At 46.1% G+C, this 22,172-nt stretch overlaps 1 protein-coding gene across 1 annotated transcript in view; it reads right to left on the reverse strand.

The window, feature by feature from the left end:
• The window catches only part of STRA6 (signaling receptor and transporter of retinol STRA6), a 39,322-nt gene extending 20,621 nt beyond the window's left edge, over positions 1-18,701 (reverse strand). Inside the window, exons 1-3 of the mRNA XM_032772673.2 lie at positions 18,595-18,701; positions 3,405-3,483; positions 1,996-2,081 (exon numbers count right to left, since the gene is read on the reverse strand). Of these exons, the coding sequence (XP_032628564.1) occupies positions 1,996-2,081; positions 3,405-3,483; positions 18,595-18,701 (272 nt within the window). The remainder of the gene's footprint in view (positions 1-1,995; positions 2,082-3,404; positions 3,484-18,594) is intronic.
• Positions 18,702-22,172: the final 3,471 nt, after the last annotated feature.

A 22,172-nucleotide genomic window follows, 5' to 3' on the forward strand; every position in this document is an offset into this window, starting at 1 on the left:
CTGGCCTTCTCTGAGCTGCCCTAAGGACAAAGGTGGTTCTTCATGGTCATTGCTGAGTGTCCCAGTCACATTTGAAGGGAACATGGAGCTGCAACCTCTCTCGGGGTGGATAATTCTTATTTCTACTGCCCCAAAGGCATGCATGGTGATTTACAGACTAAACAGTAAGGTTATGGGAATTCATGATCCACATGGTTCTGTGGATATGGGAAAGCGGTGCATGTGATATATCTTGACTTTAGCAAAGCTTCTGATATGATCTCCCACAGTATTCTTGCCAGCAAGTTAAAGAAGTATGGATTGGATGACTGGACTATAAGGTGGATAGAAAGCTGGCTAGATCATCGGACTCAATGAGTAGTGATCAATGGCTCAATGTCTAGTTGGCAGCCGGTATCAAGCAGAGTGCCCCAGGGGTCAGTCTTGGGGCTGGTTTTGTTCAACATCTTCATTATGATCTGGATAATGGGATGGATTTCACCCTCAGCAAGTTTACAGATGACACTAAGCTGGGGGAGAGGTAGATATGCTGGAGGGCAAGAATAGGGTCCAGGGTGACCTAGACAAATTGGAAAATTGGGCCAAAAGAAATCGGATGATGTTCAACAAAGACAAGTGTAGAGTCCTGCACTTAGGACGGAAGAATCCCATGGACTACTACAGGCTGGGGACCGACTAGCTAAGCAGCAATTCTGCAGAAAAGGACCTGGGCATTACAGTGGACGAAAAGCTGGATATGAGTCAGCAGCGTGCCCTTGTTGCCAAATAAGCCAACGGCTTATTGGGCTGTATTAATTAGTAGGAGTATTGTCAGCAGGTCGAGGGAAGTGATTATTCCCCTCTATTGGGCACTGGTGAGGCCACACCTGGAGTATTGCATCCAGTTTTGGTTCCCCCACTACAGAAGGGATGTGGACAAACTGGCAAGAGTCCAGTGGAGGGCAATGAAAATAATTAGGGGGCTGGGGCACATGACTTACAAGGAGAGGTTGAGGGAACTGCACAAGGGAGGAGTGAGGGGAGATTTGATAGCAGCCTTCAATTATCTGAAGGGGGGTTCGAAAGAGGATGGAGCTCGGCTGTTCTCAGTGGTGACAAATGACAGAACAAGAAGCAATGGTCACAAGTTGCAGTGGGGGATGTTTAGGTTGGATATTAGGAAACACTATTTCACTAGGAGGGTGGTGAAGCACTGGAATGGGTTATCTAGGGACGTGGGGAATCTCCATCCTTAGAGGTTTTTGAGGCCCGGCTTGACAAAGCCGTGGCTGGAATGATTTAGTTGGTGTTGGTCCTGCTTTGAGCAGTGGGTTGGACTAGATGACCTCCTGAGGTCTCTTCCAACCCTAATCTTCTTTGATCAGGGCTCCCACACGAATGGCAGAGTGATTCAGAAGCAACCATCCTAGTCATAGCTCTTAGTTTGCCTAAAGAAAAGCTCCCCCAAGCTCTTAGGTCAGCCTGCTGAGGGAAGAGGAGTGGAAGGGGGGAAAGCCATGAGAGCAGTAAAGAGAAGAAGGTTCAAATCAGGTTAGATAAAGCTCCAAACTTTAAGATTCTTATTGTGAATTTGGAGACAGTTGAAAATTTTGACTAGAAAGAGCCTGATCCAGCCCTTCCTGCTCTAGCCTGGGGTCTGAAACACAGCCTTGAATTCTGCATCTGCCATTTCACCTCCTAGCCTAGTTACATGCCATGCTGTAAAGTACCAAGCTACCCAACAGCCAACTGTCTGCAAATCAGAACACTAGATAAGCTAAGGGCTAATAGGTGCACCCACCAAACTGTGCTCACAATGTTTTCAGACGGCAAAATCAGAGACAGTTGAGGAAACGGGGCCATTGAGAGATTTCAGCAATTCCAGTCTGAACAGCATCAGGGAGTGCAGAGTCACATGAAAACAAATGTAAACCTCAGCCAAGGTTGCTTGTGGGGCAAAGGGAGCAGTGTTGGTGGATATGTGCAGAGTTGTGGATATGGGATTATTCTGGGTACCTCAGCAGTCCAGGTGCTCCATTCCAAGAGCTTTTATAGAAGCTCTTGCGCTTCACCAACAGAGACAAGATTATCAGGACGGCCACCTGCAAAGAAAGCCAATGACAAATAATCAAAACAGTGCAAGTACCTATGAGGGTGCAAACCCCTGGCCCCATCTCTTTAAACACTGGCCCCATGGATGGATGTCAGATGCACAGCCGCACACCTCATTGGGTAAGAAGGTGCCAAACAGAAAGATGCTTATAGATCTAAGCAACAGGGAATCAACAGTGGGCAATAAATCAGTCCCTGCCTGAGAGCGCTTGCGGCTCCACGTGCAGGTAGGTGAAGCAACTGAATAAAGGGCAGGAACGTGGTCCGTATGTCCCAGAATGAACCAAAGAACAAGAAAGGGAGCTAGATCCTCAGCTGACGTACATCTGTAGCTCCCATTGACTGTACCAGAGCCAGGCTGGTTTATACACATTAGCTGAGGATCTGGCCCTTATCTGCACCCCAGTATTTGAACAGAACGAAGTGGGTCAATATAGTCTCTTGCCACCCCACTCCTTGTAACCTCTCTTCCTTCCTCCATCACTCCAGTGGTTTCACCTTAGATGCACTGTCCTTTTGTGATAATAGTCCCATTTCCAGGACACCAGATTTGTCCCTGTGCTGGGTGGTTCTCCTAACCTTGTGGATATACAGGCTCAACTAGTTCTGCTAGGGCCACTTAGGCCCCAGCATGAATGTCTAATTCTCTCTGTTGAAGGGAAGCATGACCAGCGATGGGGGAACTCCAGAGAGGCCAAGAGGAGTGTCCAGTCATTTGGGTCTTTCTCCCAACTACTCTAAACTTCAGGTGGTGGTGACCATATGTTATTACCAATGAGTGCCCAAGTGAGTGGCCTGGGAGAAGACTTGCGGGCAAAGAGGGTTTCAGTGGAGTTCTAGTGGACAGGCATCTATCTTGCAAAATGACTACTGTTATTGGCATGCTTCCTGGGAGCCTTTGAAGAGGGGTCAAAGGCTGAGTGGGACACAGGGACCAAATTACCCTAAAAGCAACACCTTGGGCAGCAGGTGGAAACATGAAGTCCGGGCTGCAGCAGATCATCCGTTCTTCTGATAAGCTACCTAAAGAGGTGCCTGATTGACAGCTCTGCTGAGTTAAACCTCCAATCCCCACATGACAGAAACAGAATGGACAGGAGTAGTGCAGGCACTCATATCACACTCACGAGCACGGCTCACAGATTAAGGGCAGAAGGGCCCTTGATGATCATCTGACTTTCTGCATGGTCCCGGCCAGAGAATCTCCCCCAGTAATTACTGTCTCAATGACACGGATGGACAGATGAGACTTCCCTCAGAAAGCTGCACAAACCTCAGCCTCATCCAAAGATGGAATCTCTGCAGATACTTACAGATATAGGAGCCATGCAGGTATGATAAAGACGGTAAGAGATGGTGGGATCACAGGCTAGGATAACACTAGGAAGCATACTGAAAGAAAATAAATAAATCCACTCAAAATATATTCATTACATAAAGGAGGAACAAAGACTTATGCAATCACATGTGCTATGCCTAGAGGAGCTTGGGGAGAATTCTGCAGTAGGTGTCCTTCCAGCCTCAAGGGAAAAGTATATTTTTGATTCCCTATCAATTGCACTTGTGTCAATAACTTAGCCATGCCAACAAAAAGCTTGCCTTCTGAGGAGCAGCCCAAGGGGATGCTAGGTAGATTTTACATAGTAGTTGAAATATATTCCACTAATAGGAAAGGATACATACAGTAATTCCTCACTTAACATTGTAGTTATGTTCCTGAAAAATGCTACTTTAAGTGAAATGATGTTAAATGAATCCAATTTCCCCATAAGAATTAATGTAAATATGGGAGGTTAGGTTCCAGGGAAATTTTTTTTGCCAGACAAAAGACTATATATATATACACACTCACAGACACACACATATATACACAGTATACGTTTTAAACAAATAATTTAATACTATACATAGCAATGATGATTGGTTGAAGTGGTGGAGTCAGAGGGTGGGATATTTCCCAGGGAATGCCTTTCTGCTACATGATTAACTAACACTTGGCTGAGTCCTCAAGGGTTAACATGTTGTTGTTAATGTAGCCTCACACTCTACCAGGTAGCAGGAATGAAAGGAGGAGACACAGCATGGTAGACAGAGACACATACCGTGTGTGTGCGCACAAGAGAGAGAGAGAGTCATAGCTCAGTGGTTTGTGAATTCAATCTTTGAGAGGGCCACTTAGGGATCTGGGGCAAAAATCAGTAGTTGGTCCTGCTAGTGAAGGCAGGGGGCTAGACTCAATGACCTTTCAAGGTCCCTTCCAGTTCTAGGAAATAGGTATATCTCCAATTATTATAATTATAAAAGTACACTGATCCCACTCTACATACATTGCCCTTTTAAGTAGATCAGCAAGTTGAGACAGTAGCTGCTGCCAGCAAGCTCCCTCTGTCCTGAGCCCTGTCCTGTCCTCCCCTGCTCTGTTGATGGGGTAAAGAAGCAGGGGCACTGGGGACACTCTGACATCAGCACCCCTCTTCCCCCCCGCCCCTCTCACACAGCAAGCAGGAGGTTCCCAGGAGCAGCTCCAAGGCAGAGGGCAGGAGCAGCACAGGGCAGTGTGGGGAGGGACAACTGAACTGCCCTGCAACTGATAGCCTGTTGGATGGCTGCAGTACAGAGAACTTAAGGGAGCTGACAGGCGGCCATTGGCCTACTCTGGTTCCAAGCCCCCACCAGCTCCAATGGGCTGCTCTTCCTGCAAGCAGTGGACAAAGCAGGCAGCTGACAAACGAAGTTATAAGGGAACATTGCACAACTTTAAATGAACATGTTCTCTAATAATTGATCAGCAATGAAACAACTTTAACCCAGATGACTTTAAGTGAGGAGTTCCTGTATTACAAAAGTAACAGCAACCAAATGACAGAGGGGCTGGAAGGGCTTATGTATGAGCAAAGATTAAAAGACACTCAATATGCACAGCTTAGCTCAGTGACTCAGGGAGACTGATCATCATGTAAAACATGTCTGACTGGAGTAAATACCACAGCCAGGAAAGAGAAGGGGAATTGTTTAGAGTGACCAAGGCAAAATAACTAGAAGCAATGGGTTCTAATTAAGCAGAGGAAAGTTTAAGTTGAATATGAAGTCAAGCTGCTTAACAACAAGCCCAATCCTGCCAGCACTGAAGACAATGAGCCTTTTGCCATTGATTTTAATGTGAGCAGGATGGCATCTGATGGCTGTGAAAGAGGCTGCTGAGGGAGGTAATTAGAGACCTATTCCTCACATAGTCTGGACACAGCACTGGGGAATGTTTAGAGGAATAGGGTCAGAGAGGCTAGGTGATGCTTCTAAGGTCCCAGCCAGACTCAGGGCTTGGCTACACAGGAGAGCTGCAGCGCTGGTGATGGGGTTACAGCCCTGCAACTCACTCTGTGTCCACACTTGCAAAGCACAGCCAGCGCTGCAACTCCTTGGCTGCAGTGCTGGCTGTACACCTGGTCTGCTTGGGATGTAGTGATTCCAGTGCTGGTGATGCAGCACTGCTCATCAAGTGTGGCCATCAAAAGCGCTTTTATTGGCCTCCCGGGTATTAAGAGGTATCCTAGAATTCCTGTCCACAACAAACCGGAAGAATGGCTGAACTATGAGCTCCCCCGACCTACTTATCTAAAAAACAAACAGCTGCTCTTTGCTCCAGCGAGCAAGCGAGCGGAGGCAGGGGAATTGCTTTGGAATGTTCACAGCTGTTTGCTTGAGGAGAGAGGGGAGGGGGGAGTCCGTGTTGAGCAGCTGCTCATGTGGTCTGAAGGCTGCATTAGGAGTGCATAATTTGCATTTAGTGATAGAGTCAGAGTGGGGAAGGGTCAAAACTTTTAAAATGATTGAAGGTAGATGCGACTTGTATCTTCCAGTCCTGTAGAACTTTGCAAGGCAGGGAGCTGAGTAACAGTGTCAGCTCCAAAATCCACTCTGTTCCCCCACGCTTCCCTGTCACACCCACCACCTCCGTTTTTGAAAAGCACGTTGCAGCCACTTGAACGCTGGGATAGCTGCCCACAATGCACCACTCCCAACAGCGCTGCAAATGCGGCCACACTACAGCACTGGTAGCTGTCAGTGTGGCCACACTCCTGTGCTTTCCCTACACAGCTGTACGAAGACAGCTGTAACTCCCAGTGCTGTACAAATGTAAATGTAGCCATACCCTCAATGTCAGTCATCCCCAAACGCTGAGTCCCAGTCCTATGTTAATTTCATCAGGCAACAGCAGCTGGAAGATTTGAGTAGGGATGGCAACCAAACATTCAGATTTCTGTGAACAAACTTGGGGCACAGAGTCTACAATTCAGTCTGAGTTGCTCACAGAACTTTCCAGAGCTGGGACAGAAGTACCACAAAATCCACATGGGGGCCAGGTAGAAAGTGTTTTAAGAACTTTTCCAAACCTTTATAAAGGTTCAGGAAGAGTTTTGGATGAAACCTTGGTTCATGCATCCTTAGTTTTAATGGAATTCTATGCGAGGCTCAAAAGCCTCTTGGTTTGAAAAACATTCTTGCTTCATATTACATGTCCCACAGGTCTCTTGACTTTGATGTAGCCTCCAGAGATGTGTTATCCTGTGACTATACCCCATTCATTCTACAGATGTTACCTCTTAACTATAGTTTTATGCCACATATATCCAGCCACATTTGAATGTTTCAAGGCATCTGAAACACAACCAGGAGTCTAATGGCCCAAGCACAGAGCTAGAGACTTAAGTTCTAGACTTGACTTCCACCAGTTTGCCCTGTGATGACAGAGAAGTCATTTAATCTTTCCATTGTGTCACTTTTCCAATCTGTAAAACAGGGATAATAGTGCTTCACCACCTTTGTAAGGTGCTTTGAAAGCCACATCTGTGCAACACTGTAATGATTATCATCATTATTGAACACTATTTGGCTTTAGATAGCTAGACAGAGAGCATACTGACCTTTAGCGATCAGGGCTCTTCTCTGTGCTGACTGCAGGCAAACTGTAACATATGCACATGAGCCTTCCCAAGCAGATTTCCACTGACTCCTGCAGAGCTGAATTTCAGACCAGGAAGAATCCATACTCTCTGTGTTTATAAGTTGTTCTGAGGTTACCATTAATCCAGTTATAGATACTATAGATGCAGCTCTGGAAACAGAACTGAAAATCTGTCCATCTGTCCTTATGGTCAGAGTGCAATAGATGAACCCTATATTTTAAATTAGTGCTAACCACACAGCAAGTGCATAAACCTACTATAAAGCAATCATAAACTGCTTCTACAAGCAGTCTGCATTTACAGACACATTCAGCTATTCCTGTTCCTCTTTTCTGCTAACTGCTCTCCTTTGCCATGTTTGAAGTCTCCCTTCATCTCAGACCTGGTCTACACTAGGAGACGAGGTCGATGTAAGATACGCAACTTCAGCTACGTGAATAGCGTAGCTGAAGTCAAAGTATCTTATTCCGACTTACCTCCCATCCTCATAGCACGGGATCAATGGCCACAGCTCCCCCTGTCAACTCCACTACCGCCGCTCACTCTGGTGGAGTTCCGGAGACAATAAGTGTGCTTTCGGGGATCGATATATCGCGTCTAGATGAGACATGATACATCGATCCCCGATAAACTGATCGCTACCGGCCGATCTGGCGGGTAGTGTAGAATACCCTCAGCATTCCCCAGCCCCACACACTTTCCATCTGAATGGCTTTTATTTTAAAAGCAAAATAAACAAGAGCAAATAAAGTCTCCAAAGAGTGGCGTGTCTCCTCTGTAACAGGCAAAAACAGCTGGTGGCTGTGCAGTATGAGACGAATTCCTCTCCACTCATGAGCCACTCAAAACAAGGTCACAAGGCGATGTGAGATATATACCCCACAGCACCCAACACCCTCATAAGCAGTTACAATGGAACAGTCCATCATTAACTCACAATGTAGAGTTAAGGATTGATCAGCCAAGGAAGTTATTTGATTAGCTGAACGTTGCAAATTGTCGTACAATAGTAACAGCCTCCACTTATACGTGAACTGTCATCTGAGGACTTAAAATCAGCCTACAAAAGGTGTGTTGGAATCATTACCCCCATTATAGTGATAGGTAGACTGAGGCACATTATATTCTGAACATGACAGAACAAGGCAGTGCCCTGGGCACATCACCTTGACTTTGGAACAAGCAGAGAAAGGACCAACCTGACTGAACCCAAAGACCCAAAGGACTGACCTGACTGAACCCAAAGACTTTCCTTTAAAAAAAGGGAAGGAGGAGGATCCAGGGAACTACAGGCCAATCAGCCTCACCTCAGTCCCTGGAAAACTTATGGAGCAGGTCCTCAGGAATCAATTCTGAAGCACTTAGAGGAGAAGAAAGTGATCAGGAACAGTCAGCATGGATTCACCAAGGGCAAGTCATGCCTGACTGAACTAATTGCCTTCTATGATCAGATAACTGGTTCTGTGGATGAAGGGAAAGCACTGAATGTTATTCCTTGACTTTAGCAAAGCTTTTGATATGATCTCCCACAGTATTCTTGCCAGTAAGTTAAAGAAGTATGGGCTGAATGAATGGACTATAAGGTGAATAGAAAGCTGGATAGATTATCGGGTTCAATGGGTAGAGATCAATGGCTCCATATCTAGTTAGCAGCCGGTATCAAGCAAAGTGCCGCAAGGGTTGGTCCTGGGGCCGGTTTTGTTCAATATCTTCATTAATTAATGATCTGGAGGATGCCGTGGACTGCACCCTTAGCAAGTCTGCAGATGACACTAAACTGGGAAGAGTGGTAGATACACTGGAGGGTAGGGATAGGATACAAAGGGACCTAGACAAATTAGAAGATTGGGCTGTGACGTTATGAGTGTGATATAATATCTCATTGAAAGATGACAGGGCCAGAAAATTAATTAACTCACCTCACCGACTGACCTGACCTGACCCATGGGTGAACCTTAAGGACTGGTTAGGAAAATATGTAAATGAATACAGCTTTGAAATGCAAGTCTGCATTGTTAGAAATCTCAAGGGTAGATGTTTGTTCAAGTCAAGTCTTGTCTATCATTATAGCTTTAATTCGAAGATCAAAAAAGGAATAACAATATTTAGGAAGATACTTGAGTGAAATAGTAGTATTGGCTATGTGTCTCTTTGAAGGTTGTGATGTTCAACAAGGACAAGTGCAGAGTCCTACACTTAGGATGGAAGAATCCCATGCACTACTACAGATTAGTGGCTAGGCAGCAGTTCTGCAGAAAAGGACCTAGGGGTTATGGTGGACGAGAAGCTGGATATGAGTTAACAGTGTGCCCTTGTTGCCAAGAAGGCTAATGGCATTTTGGGCTGTATAAGTAGGGGCATTGCCAGCAGATTGAGGCGACATGATCATTCCTCTCTATTCGACACTGGTGAGGCCTCATCTGCAGTACTGTGTCCAGTTTTGGGCCCCACACTTCAAGAAAGATGTGAAAAAATTGGAAAGAATCCAGCAGAGGGCAACAAAAATGATTAGGGGGCTCGAGCACGTGATTTATGAGGAAGACTGAGACGACAGGGATTATTAGTCTGCAGAAGAGAAGAATGAGGAGAGATTTGATAGCTGCCTTCAGATACCTGAAAGGGGTTCCAAAAGAGGATGGATCTAGACTGTTCTCAGAGGTAGCAGATAACAGAACAAGGTAATGTCTCAAGTGCAGTGGGGAGGTTTAGGTTGGATATTAGGAAAAACTTCCATTTCAGTGATTCACCACCATTCTAATGAGTTACCTAGAGGGGTAGTAGAATCTTCTTCCTTAGAGATTTATATAGTCAGGCTTGACAAGACTTTGCTGGGATGATTTAGTTGGGGTTGTCCTGCTTTGAGCAGGGGGTTGAACTACATGACCTCCTGAGGGCCCTTCCAACCCTGATATTCTATGATTCTTTGACCTATCCTGAGCCCAGTTCACGCTGTGACAGTTTTGGAAGAGCAGTGCAGTATTCCTGCAGTGCAAGAGAAGAGCAAGAAGCTCCTTTTATGTTCCTGCTGTCAAGTCTCAGTGCTCCGCGAAGCACATGGTATTAGTACTTTCTTCTTCTCTCCCTGCTCACTCACTTCTATGTTCTGTGGAGTGTTCGTGCAGATGGGCTAACGTGCAGGAATCACAAATGTCCCTTTGAGACAAATATGAATCAGGGCTGGTGCAGGATGTTTCATGCCCTAGGTGAAACTTCCACCTTGCGCCTTCCCCTGTCCCCAAGCCACCACCGTCTAAGGCGCCCCCTCCCATGGCAACACCCCCCGACAGCAGCTCCCCCCCTCCGCCCTGAGGTGCCCCCCTGCGGCAGCTCCCAATCCCCCACCCTCTGCCCTGAGGCACGCCCCCCTGCCCCAGCTCACCCCTGCTCCACGCAGGAGCACCCCAACACCCCGTCGCTGCTTCACTTCTCTCGCCTCTTAGGCTTGCGGTGCCAATCACCTTAGGCATCGCAAGCCTGGGAGGCGGGAGAAGTGAAGTAGCCACTGCGTGCTCAGGGGTGGAGGAGGCGAGGCAGGGCAGGGGTGAGGAGTTCCCCTGTGTGCCCCTCCCCCTTGCTTGCTGCAGCTGGCCCTCCCCGTGATCCCCTGCCCCAGCTCCCTTTGCCTAAATGCCAGCAGCAACCAGGGCAGCCGAAGATATGGCCGCCGCAGTTGCTGCCGAAGAAAATGGCGCCCCCCAAATCTTAGTGCCCTAGGCAACCGCCGAGGTTGCCTAAATTGTTGCACCGGCCCTGATGTGAATGCAGCCTTTAATTAACCTACCTGTCAGGATGATTTAATCAGAAGATTCCCCCTGCCCCACATAACACAAAAGGGGGTTGTGAACCCACGCAGGAGTTTAGACTAAGTGGGCCGGGGGTTGCTGAGAGGTTTGTGTATGGACATGTATATCTACACATATACGTTGCACACAGACTGAGGCTGGACAAGAACAGAGAGAGAGAGACAGAGGTAAAAAGTAAGAAAGCCAAGCAACAGCTGGTGAGCAGAGCATGACCCTGGAAAAAGCTAGAGAGAACTGTTGGGTCTTGGGCTGTTAGGTGGTGGTCAAGGCTCAGCTCAGTTTGCCTTAAAGGGCTCAGCCAGTCCATAGCACCATCCCTGCTTCAAAGACTAAACAGAGAAAGGGTGGAAGGAATTATTCCCATTTTTATAGCTGAGGAATTGAGGCACCCAGAGATTAAGCAAATGGCCCAAGGTCACCCAGGGCACCTGTGGGAGAGCTAGGATTAGAACTCAGATCATCTAAGTCCCAGTGAAGTGCCTGAACTACATGTTAAGAGGAAGCCTGATCACCACAAGCATGTGAGTTACATGCCAAGCTTGCAACATACAGTTCTGTTTCCTAATAATTTCCCCATATGGTTTAGAGCAGAACTGGAGGCAGTACCTGCCCTAACTGTGAAAATTCCAGTGAACTAATCTGCATGTTTTAATATGCAAATTACATCCCCAGATTCCACCTGACTAAGCCTCCTCAAAAGGCTTCAAAGAGGCTGAGAAAGGTCTCCATTCTCTTGCAGAAATGGAAGAGAAACAAAGAGAAAAAGACAGCAAGATAGGAAAATGACAAAAACCAATAGAACCTTCTACAGGACTCAGAATTCCTTGGGCTAGCCTTCTTACAAGGCACAGACACAAGTGAAGAGAGAACCTATGCAATAATGCTGAACAAACACGGAAAGGAAAAAAACCAAACAAAAAAATCTCCTCCAGGAGTTAATTTTTCTAGGCAAACTTGAATTTAAAAGTGCTAAACAACATTGTGAGTTGCCCTTATGTTTATTAGCTTATAAGTACTTTCTGCAATATCAAGGTCTCAGACTTTATGGTGGTTCCGGCTTGTACCTATTGGGTTCTGGGAAGTGGGCAGGTGGAAGCCCACCCACTGCTAAAGGATCTCTTCCCTCCCCCCAGCCCCGGCAGCCTAAGGAGAGGGGTTCCAGCTTGTAGCAAGTAAGTTACCCTGCTCTGATTAGGAAGGGGTTAAAAGCAGCCAGGGAGGCTAGGTGGGTAAACAGCCACAGGTGTGGCTACACCCAATTAGGGCACAGCTGGCCCTGATAAAAGGGCAAGCTGAGGGAGTGAGAGAAAACTCTTGCTCCAGCTGAAGATCAGAGGGGACCAGCCTGCCTGGGAGAGCAAGCAGGGTACCTGAGGCAGAACAGGGCTGGGGAAAGGCAGGCAGAGCTGAGGAGCTCTGGCCTTGTGAGTTACCAGGCTGAGGCCTTGCTAAAGGCCAAGGGAGGTACTAGAGAGGCAGCTGGGGCTAGAAAGACAGCAGATCCAAACCTCCTTGCTGATGATGAGTGGCCACTTCAGACTGCAGTTTGCCCCTGAGGGAAGGGGCTAGATGAGGAGTGGCAGTGGGTAGCTCAGGGGATTGGGGTTCCTGGGGAGGGGAGACCCAGAATGTGGGGGCACTGCTGTGGTGCAGCACCCCAAGGTAAGGGGCACTGGGGTCTGAGAGGGACAAAGGGCCAGAAGTACTTAAGTGGTGGAGATCAGAAGTAAGCAGGCTTCTTACTGTAGGAAGACACCAGCCAGCAGGAGGCACTCCAAGGCTGGAATTGAGCTAATTCCTGGATGACCAGCAGGAGGCACTGCGTGGTGAGTGCCCGCCATGCTACACAGCTGTATAAACAGCAATCAGATATTTCCCCTTGTGTTGCTAAGTTCTGCTTTAAAGGTTAAGCACATTGATATGGAGATAGCTTTAATGCAATGGATTGCACCAAAACATGAGGAAACAGGCAAGAATATTCCATAACTCATCAGCAGCCTCTTTCAAAGTGTTTAAAATACATGATGCCATCTTAAGATTTTATATGTGTATGGAGAGACTTAAAAATAGATTGTTTTGCATCATAAGAGATTAAGGACTGATGACTTTTAGAATGCAAGAGGAACTCAGCAACAAAGAATCCCATTGCTAGTGGCCAAAACGTTACAAATTAATTAAGGCCTGATTCTGCATCCACTGATGTGAAAGACAGAGTTCCCATTGATGTCAATGGTGCAGAGTGAGAGCTCAACTGAATAAACACAAAATAAAAACCTGACATCAGCAAGTGAACTTTATTCCTGGGAGGCAATGTTGCTAGTGCAAGGGTTCTCAACCTTTTTCCTTCTGAAGCCCCCCTGCAACATGCTATAAAAACTCCATGGCCCACCTGTGCCACAACAACTGATTTTCTGCATGTAAAAGCCAGGACCAGCGTTAGTGGGTAGCAAGCAGGGCATTTGCTGGGGGGCCTGTGAAGCTAAGTTGCTCAGACTTCAGCTTCAGCCCTGCATGATAGGGTTTGGGCCCTAGGCTTGAGTCCCATGCTTTGGCATTCTGCCCTGGGCCCCAGAAAGTCTAATGCTGGCACTGCTTGGCAGACCCCCTTAAACCTGCTCACAGCCACAGGGCGTCCTGGACACATGGTTGAGAACCACTGACCTAGTGGATACAGCACTAGACTGTAACTCAGGAGACCTGAGCTTTACGCCCAGCTCTTCCACTGATTTGCTGAGTGCCCTTGGTTAAGTCATTTTACTTACTTATCCCTCAGTTTTCCTTTCTGTAAAATGGGGGTAAGTCAAATGCTTTGAGGACTCAGGATGAAAAGCATGTTATCAGAATAAAGTTCATTTGAATGAATTATGATTAGACCAGATTTCAGTGAGAACACAGAGGGGCTGGGGTTTTTTTGGGGGGTGGTTTGGGGAGGCCAGGGCAGGAAATTAAGAATGGCTTTTAGACCAGATTGACAGTATTCTGCAAGACTTTCCATTTTAGTAAAAATGTTTATTTTTTTAATGAAAAAAATCAGTAACAATTTTCTTGGTAAAGATTCTGATTTTATTTTCAAAACCTGAGCATTTTTACAGAAGATTTTGGCAGGGTGTGTTTAGAGTCTTGATTGGGAAAAAAGAATGAGATTTTCCCCAAAATCTCCCCACAAAGTTAAAAATTCTCACCAAAATCTGGAATTTTTCACCAAGACCTGGTTATGTGCATCTTCCATATTTCAGTCTTAGTAAATCTTTGCTGAAAGACTGGGACATAGTTCTCATAAAAAATGGCTGTCAGGTGTGTGCTATGGCAAAGTTCTACTGAATTTACGATATAGATATAAAAAGAAAACTGTATTTTTTTGAAACTTTACCCCCAAAATATTTACTTGTGATCTGAGAGTAAGAATGAGAAAGTTAGAAGGGGTCAAGAAGAGAACTGGAATGGAATTGGTAACAAAAGCTTCAATATTGCTTTTCATAAAAGCCAGTGGTGGAGTGACAGACAGTCTTGGCCCAAAGTTTTCATTGAAATAAACAGATAATCTCAGAGCAACCCTGTGAGCTGCTGGAAATAAAGCAAACCTTTCTTTACAAAGATGTTGGCACAACAAGTTTCTGTTTACTTGGATTGTGAATTGTTTGGGGGCAAGGGGCACCATTTTGTTCTGTGTTTGTACAACTGCTGGCACAAACCAAGGCACCGCTACAGTACAAACAGGTAAATACTCCCCTCCCTCCCAGGTGATTGGCCGTAGTTCTCATTCACACGGAGGCCTCTTAATGAGCATCAGGTCTCAGAGGGTTAATCATTTGGATGATGTGCTGCAGGTAGCAGCCCAATGGCACTTTACAGTTCAAGGAGTGGGTGGGTTACACAACACATTAATCAAGCAATGCATTCCAGCAGAGGAGCTGGAAGAGCTGTCTTACAGCTGACATCTTGTTTGCACTTTCAATGTGAGGGCAGGGGAGGAAAAAAACAATCTCACACAGCAGAATTCTTCTGGCATCGTTATGGCATGATGTGACCTCACCATGCAGTGATGCCAGGAGATATGGGGCAGAACTACATTAATCGGAGAGGTTTTCATCTTCCTGAGAAATCAGCTTATAGGACAGAGACAGAGAGTTTTGGTTTAAGTGGCAGCCACAGGCATTAATAACAAATGAATATTGGTTTTTGTGTCCAAGCCAGGAACAGAAAATCTGCTCCTCACTCACCCCTCCACTTGTGTGTCCCTGTCTCTCCCCCTGCTCTTCCCCCACCCCAAGCTTATCAGTGAGCCCTCCCCATTTCTGGAGAGCCCTAAGTATCACTGTTCTCCACCTCCAGCCCTTGCCTCCTTTCCCCCCAACACACACACTAGCTGTGCTGAAAGCTGCTACTGCTAGAAGAGGGCACAAAGCCTCCCAGGAGGATGATCTTGTGGTTAAGGCACGGGAATGGGACTCTGGAGACCATGCTTCAATTTTCTGCTCTTCCACAGACATCCTATATGACCTTGAGTAGGTCACTCAGTGTCTCTGTACCCATCTGTACAATGGGAGAGCTTTCTCAGGCTTGTCTATTTGTATCGTAAACCCTTCAGGCCAAGGACTGACTCTCAGTAGGTGTTTATACAGCAACTAGCACAATGGGACCCCTAGGCACTACTGTAATACAAAGATTATTACTTTGTCATAGACCCATAGGGATAGAAGGGACTGCAAGGGTCATCTAGTCTAATCCTCTGCCAAGATGCAGGATTTGTTGTGTCCAGACCATCCAAGACAGATGGCTGCCCATCCTCGTTTTGAAAACCTCCAGTGAAGCTGATCTCCCCCATGGCCAAGTTCTCCAGCATGCAACTGCTTCTCAGCTGCATGCTGAGGGGTTCTCCATGCTGCCCCACTAGACTGCTGAGCCCTACTTGCTTCTTACCATGAGGCGGGAGCCAGAGCAGCAGATGGGGCCAGGTGAGAGGCTGTCTAGGAAGCCAGCTGCGCAGGCAACAGTGTTAGCCATATACCCCACCCACAACATCTTTAGTACATGGGCAAATCATGAAGGGTCAAAAAACCAGAGCCAGCCAATGCCCTCAGGGGCTGGCCAGGAGAATGGATGATTGGACATGTGGTTCAAAGAGGAGCCTGAAGTTCTGAAAAGGCTGCTGGAGAAATGGAATGAGAGTTGGCTGCCTCTGTAAGGGGCCTGTGATAAATGAAGCATGGGTAGCTCCTTTTATAGACACCCAGCCAGTTAGCTGTAAAATCCCTCTTGTTGTCTATTCTCTGCTTGCTTCACCTGTAAAGGGTTAACAAGCCCACAGGGTAAAAGAAAAGAAGTGGGCACCTGATCAAAAGAGCCAATGGAAAGGCTAAAACTTTTTAAAATTGGGAAAAACCTTTCCTTTGTGGTCTGTTGTTCTCTCTGGACGCAGGGACATGGAGCAGTAATGCTATAAGTAGGAATGCTGTGTAAAGCTTTAAGCCAGGTAGGAAAAAATCATCAGATCATACCTAGAATTACTTATTTGAAACCTTCCCAAATATGTAAGTAAATTAATAAATCAGGTTTATTTTTTTATTTTGTCTTTTGTATCTCCTCTGTGCTAACCCCAGATGCTTTTGTTTGCTTGTAACCTTTAAGCTGAACCCCCAAGGAAGCTATTTTGGATGCTTAATTTTTGGAATTGCCCTTTTAAAATCTAGCAAAAGTCTAAATGCCAGATGTATTTTTTCCTTTTTGTTTTTAATAAAATTTACCTTGTTTAAGAACAGGATTGAATTTTTGGTGTCCTAAGAGCTTTGTGCAAGTTGCTTGATTAGCTGGTAGCAACAGCTAATTTCCTTTGTTTTCTCTCTCAGCTATTGCCCAAAGGGGGGAATTCTCAAGTGCACCTTCCTGGGTCCAAGGGTTGTTTTGTGTTTTTTTTGCATTTGGGTGGCGGCAGCATTTACTAATCCAAGGTCAGAGAAAAGCTGTAACCTTGGGAGTTTAATACAAGCCTGGAGCAGCCAGTATTAATTTTTAAAATCCTTGCAGGCCCCCACCTTCTGTACTCAAAGTGCCAGAGTGGGGATTCAGCCTTGACACACTGCTGAATAAGAAGAGAAGATGATTCAGGAGCCAGCCATCAGCAGCAAAGCTATGAGCTGCCAGTGCAGGAGGACAGACCATGGGAGAAAAAGACCAGAGAGCAGGAGGGAAGGAAGAGAGGGAGGAACAGAACAGAACAGAACAGAACAGATGAGATGACAGCAGGGTGTGAAAAGAAGAGCAGTGGAGCGAATACAATACAAGCTTTAAACAAACAAAGGCCTGATTTTAGGCATCTTACTTTTGGGTTGTCCAATTTGATTATCATAAAGGGCTGAACACCCAACCTGTGACCATCAGCCCCCTTTAAAAGGAGTCACAAGTCATGCCCCTTAAAATTAAGGCACCTAAAATTATTAATGACTGTTGAAAGTTTGGGCTCAAGACAAACCCCCTCTCCCATTAGACAGAGAGTGTTACTTTCCTACTCAAGAGGCAACGCAATGGCCACCATGAATAGGAGGGAAAGCAGGTTGGGCAATCCCACCTAGATGAAGCATCTTTCAGAAGCCTGCACTTCACACACTGACGTTGGAGATTCTCATATCCTCCACTCTATCACCAGACCTGCCTTCCTCATAGAAGCACATTGAATGGAAAGCGATCAGTCGTGTAGTAATAATATCTAGCAGTAGTCGATCTCATGCACTGTACAAAGGAGGTCAGTATCATTACCCCATTTTACAGATGGGGAAACTGAACCAGAGAGAGAGCGAATTACTTGCCCAAGGTCACCCAGCAGGTCAATAGCAAGAACTAGGAATAAAACTCAGGTTTCCTAAATCCTAGTCCAGCATTATATCCACTAGGCCACACTACCTCCCTAAATCACACACTGAGGGCTTGTCTTCATATACAGTGCTACAGAGGCACGGCTGCAGCACTTTAGTGAAGATGGGAGAGCTTTTTCCATAGACGCAGTTAATCCATCTCCCCAAGAGGCAGTAGCTATGTGGGTGTGAGAAGCTCTCCCATTGACATAGCTGAATCATACAGCCTCTCCTTCACCCAAATCAGATGTTGCAAGCAGCAACAAAAAGCAACACCACTGTGGTGATGCACAGATAACACTAACATAGTGCTTTGCATGCTGAAGGGATATCAGCGCATGTGCCAGGTAGCTGGAAGTTATTAGTTCCATCTTAAATATGTGGAAACTGAGGCATAGACTCTGGTTGTAAAACCTCACCACTCAAGTGTTGCTATTGCAGATTTTTTATTTGGTTATTTTTCTAAAAAGTCACTAGTGGGAAGTAGCTGCGAGGAGAAAGTGGGGAGGGTGGGGAGATGGCAAAAGATGTGCATGCATGGAGGGGAGTTCCTACCTTCCTTGATCAGAAAAATAAGATTTCATTCCAGGAATCATAGAATGTCAGGGTTGGAAGGGACCTCAGGAGCTCATCTAGTCCAACACCCTATTCAAAGCAGGACCAATCCCCAGACAGATTTTTGCCCCAGGTTCCCTAAATGACCCCCTTAAGGACTGAACTGACAACCCTGGGTTTTGCAGGCCAATGCTCTGAGCTCAAACCACTGAGCTATCCCTCCCCCTCAAATGGGAATTTGAGACAAAAATTATTCCCCTGCCTAACGGAGGACAAGGCACCCTCCGAACGCAGAGCATAACTGGGGAAAAAACCCAAGGGTTGATCACTCACTCATCTTGTGCCGTCTCAGGTTCCATGGATTCATACATGTACCAGTCAGAACTGGCAAAGTCATCGTAAGCAAGAGAGCCATGGACTGCCAAGGAGCTGTTTGCCATTCCCTTCTCTCTCTACCTCTGCTGGGAAAAAGAAAGAAGAATTAAAAAAAAAAAAATCTTGCCTTCTGTTCTTGGTAGAGCAAAAATACTCACAAAGATTGCTGCAGATGTCTTCCCTGGAGTTCTTTAGGGTCCGTTTAAAATGCTAAGATTGCACAGGCTACTTTGTGCTCTTAGTACTGGAGGTTCAAATTGAAAGACTGGGAAGTGGGGGATAAGAATCTCTCTCCCCCCATTAGGACTCTTTGCAATGTGAATTTGCATCATTTCAACAACTGATACAAACAAAAGTAAAAAAACCCAAATCTCTACCATGAGAAATCCAGTCTTGATTGGAGCTAAAAAGATTAAAGAGCTCAAGGCATGTTTAACTGGGTCTCTTCCACTCTCTCCCCCACCCCTCCTACCCAGGCTCAGTGCCCAGAGAATCGGAGCCTTTGTTTCAGTTACTTAACAGCATTTACATGAAAGCCTGGGAGTTGTGCAAGGGTCAAGATTTGGCTCCCTAGCAAGACACAGGCTAACCTAGAAAAGAATCAAGAAGGTTAGTGCGGTAACTGTCTGAATACAGGATTGAGCCAGGATCTACTTCCTTCTTGGGGCATTTTAAGCCTCTGTCCTACATAGTACATGGCTGTACCAGTCAAACAGCCCCCTGTGCTTTTCACTCAGCCTGATGCTGTAACTCTCTGCCTTTAGCCTTCACTTCATCTGGGACATTTCAGACCCTGGAGATGAGTCAACAATGACACAGCTTCTCTCGGTTCTACTGCTAAAGAGAAAGACATCAAATCAAAGGGATGGAGAACAACCTTCCTTATTGGTAAAACAGAGATCCAAAAATAGGTTTCCAATTGCAGAGCAGAATGAATACCAGACTAGCACTGCTTGGCTCCTCAAACTGACTTTCTGTAAACACTTCTGTAAGGCCAACAGTTGCTCAATGCAGCGTCACAGCAGTTTGTAGAGAGGCAGAAGAGATCATTTAGAGCCAGACTCTGATACCCTTCCTCACTTGACTCCAAAGAGTCATCCCACTTACTTGAGTCAGACACTGCTCAGTATGAGTAAGGGGACCAGCAGTTAACCCTTATCAAGCAGCTTGACAAAGGTCAGAAGCAGAGCAGAGGAAAATAGTAACAGGCCAAGATTTCGAACTGGGATCCTAAACTTAGGCTCTCACATCCACACATTGGCATCTAAATAAAAGTGGCTTGATGTTCCAGAGGAATTGCATATCCACAGCGCCTGCTGAAATCAGCTATAACTGGAGATGATCAGGACTTTTATGTAGGTCACTACCTATGGATTCAGCTGCCTAACTTTAAGCTCCTAGGTTTGAACATTCTTTTTCCATGGTCCCTTTCCCTGATACTTGGAATAACCCCCTCTGCTCAGAGAAAAAAATATTTTGTATCCCTCAAAGTTGTTTGTTGTTGCCACGGATTGGCCTGGATATTTACCATCTCTCTTCAATAATAAGAAGAAATAGCAATTTATTACAGCATTGAATTTTTGATGACTTTTTCCAACACTTTCAGCATTTTTTTTTTTCACTAAGGCACCATATGGCTCCCACTACCGCATTATCTGAACACAACCTAACGTTTTTACTGTCATGATACCCCTGGGAGGTAGAGCAGTGCTCTCATCCCTGTTTTACAGATGGGGAGCTGAGGCACAGAGAGACTGAGACCCTGATCCACAAAGGAATTTAGCCTAATTTCCATTGAGATTAACAAACCTCAATTCATTAGTTTCAATGGAAGTTGGGAGGGTCTGGGTGAGTTGCCCAAGAGCACAGAGGAAGTCTGTGGCAGAGCTGGGAATTGAAAGTGTTTAGTTAAAATAAGACATGACGCTGGTCCATGTATCTGACTTCCCTGGTTGCACCTAGAACCAAATTAACATTCCAAGAGAGGCTCCCTTATTCTATCTCCAGCCCAGTTAAAACAAAAACCAGGAAGTACTGGAAATACCCCAAGGCAACTAGATAGGAGAATTAGAGCCATACTTGCAGACTCCTGGTTCAATTAGAGGGTTCTGGGGTGGGGAGGGGACACAAAACACATACACACAAAAACCCACAAACTAAGAGTTCAGTTAGTGACATTTCAGGTTCCCCCAGACTCTCCTATAACCTGCAAAGCATGGAAGTTAAGGAAAAAATCTCCAGCATTCCTTGCCACCTTCATGTTGCCTATAATGCTGCTAATAACACATGGCATGACAAGTTGTTATACATCCCAGCTTCTATCCACTTCATGCTCCAACATAAACTTTAGCAGCAACCTCATATACTCGATCAACAGATGTGCACATCTGACCACCCCACATTCATACTATTGGAAAATTATTCTCCTTTAGTGGCACCAAGGTTGCTATTAAGGTTTTGCATAAGAGCATGTTACTCCCTGGAGAGACCAAGCCAGGAATCTTCTCTGGGGAAGCTGCTGAGGTTGTTCCATATCACCATTGCTCTTTCTGTGGAAGGCACAAGAAGAGTTGTAGATAAATGTCACAGCACAGCAACAGTACACACCAACATCTATGCTTACATAGCAAGTGTTTGTCAATACTCAGCACTCGCTGTATTTTCTAGACACAACAAATCCTGGCAGGGGGTTGGACTCAATGACCCTGGCGGTCCCTTCTGACCCTGTGATTCTATTTGATATCTTCAAAGCACTTTTTAAACAGCATTCTTGTCACACCTCTCCAAGGGACGCAAGTCCCCATTTGCCCTCTAATACAGATAAGGGAACGATCACCAGCTGCTTCCATCTGGTGCCACTCTGGAGCCTGAGCAAGTGCAGAATGATGCTTTGCCTTCCACAGTGGCAGGCCCAAAGACACCCCTCCAGGCCCAGCCACCCCAGACTTGAGGCGCATTTAGATTCAAGTCTAAACATTGCAACTGCCCCTTTATTTCCATAATGTGCTGAATCGAGCATTCAGTCTGGAACAACCCAGAATGTTTACACAGTCCAGATAAGCTGGGCTCCATCTCAACCCATTAGCTCCCAGAGCCCCTACCAAAGGTGGGGCCCTCTTGCACTAGCTGCTGTACACGCATATAGTGAGGCCAACTCTGTGCTGAGGAGCTTTCGGTCTAAATAGATGAGGCAGACAAAGGGTGGGGGAGACAGAACCCAGCAGAACTCAGCTCCAGCAGGAGGTGAGGCACAGAGGAATTAAGTGACTTGCCATGGTCACACAGGAGTCTGGCAGAACCAGGAATCAAGCCTAGGCCTCCTGAGTCCCACTCCAGTGCCTTAGATACAAGATTCATCCTTTCCTCTCATAAGGAATCCACTGTACTACCTCCTGCATCATCATTAGTTCTCCCTTTACAAACCCCCACAAGGAGCCAGGACTAGTGAGACCATCATGTTTGGTTCCGCCTGCTCCGAAGCCAGATCCCTGCAGCTGTAATTCACCTGCTAAGAATGTAGCACTCAGTAAAAGAAG

The sequence above is a fragment of the Chelonoidis abingdonii genome, chromosome 9 (assembly GCF_003597395.2).
Source record: "Chelonoidis abingdonii isolate Lonesome George chromosome 9, CheloAbing_2.0, whole genome shotgun sequence".
NCBI classification, from domain to species: domain Eukaryota; kingdom Metazoa; phylum Chordata; order Testudines; family Testudinidae; genus Chelonoidis; species Chelonoidis abingdonii.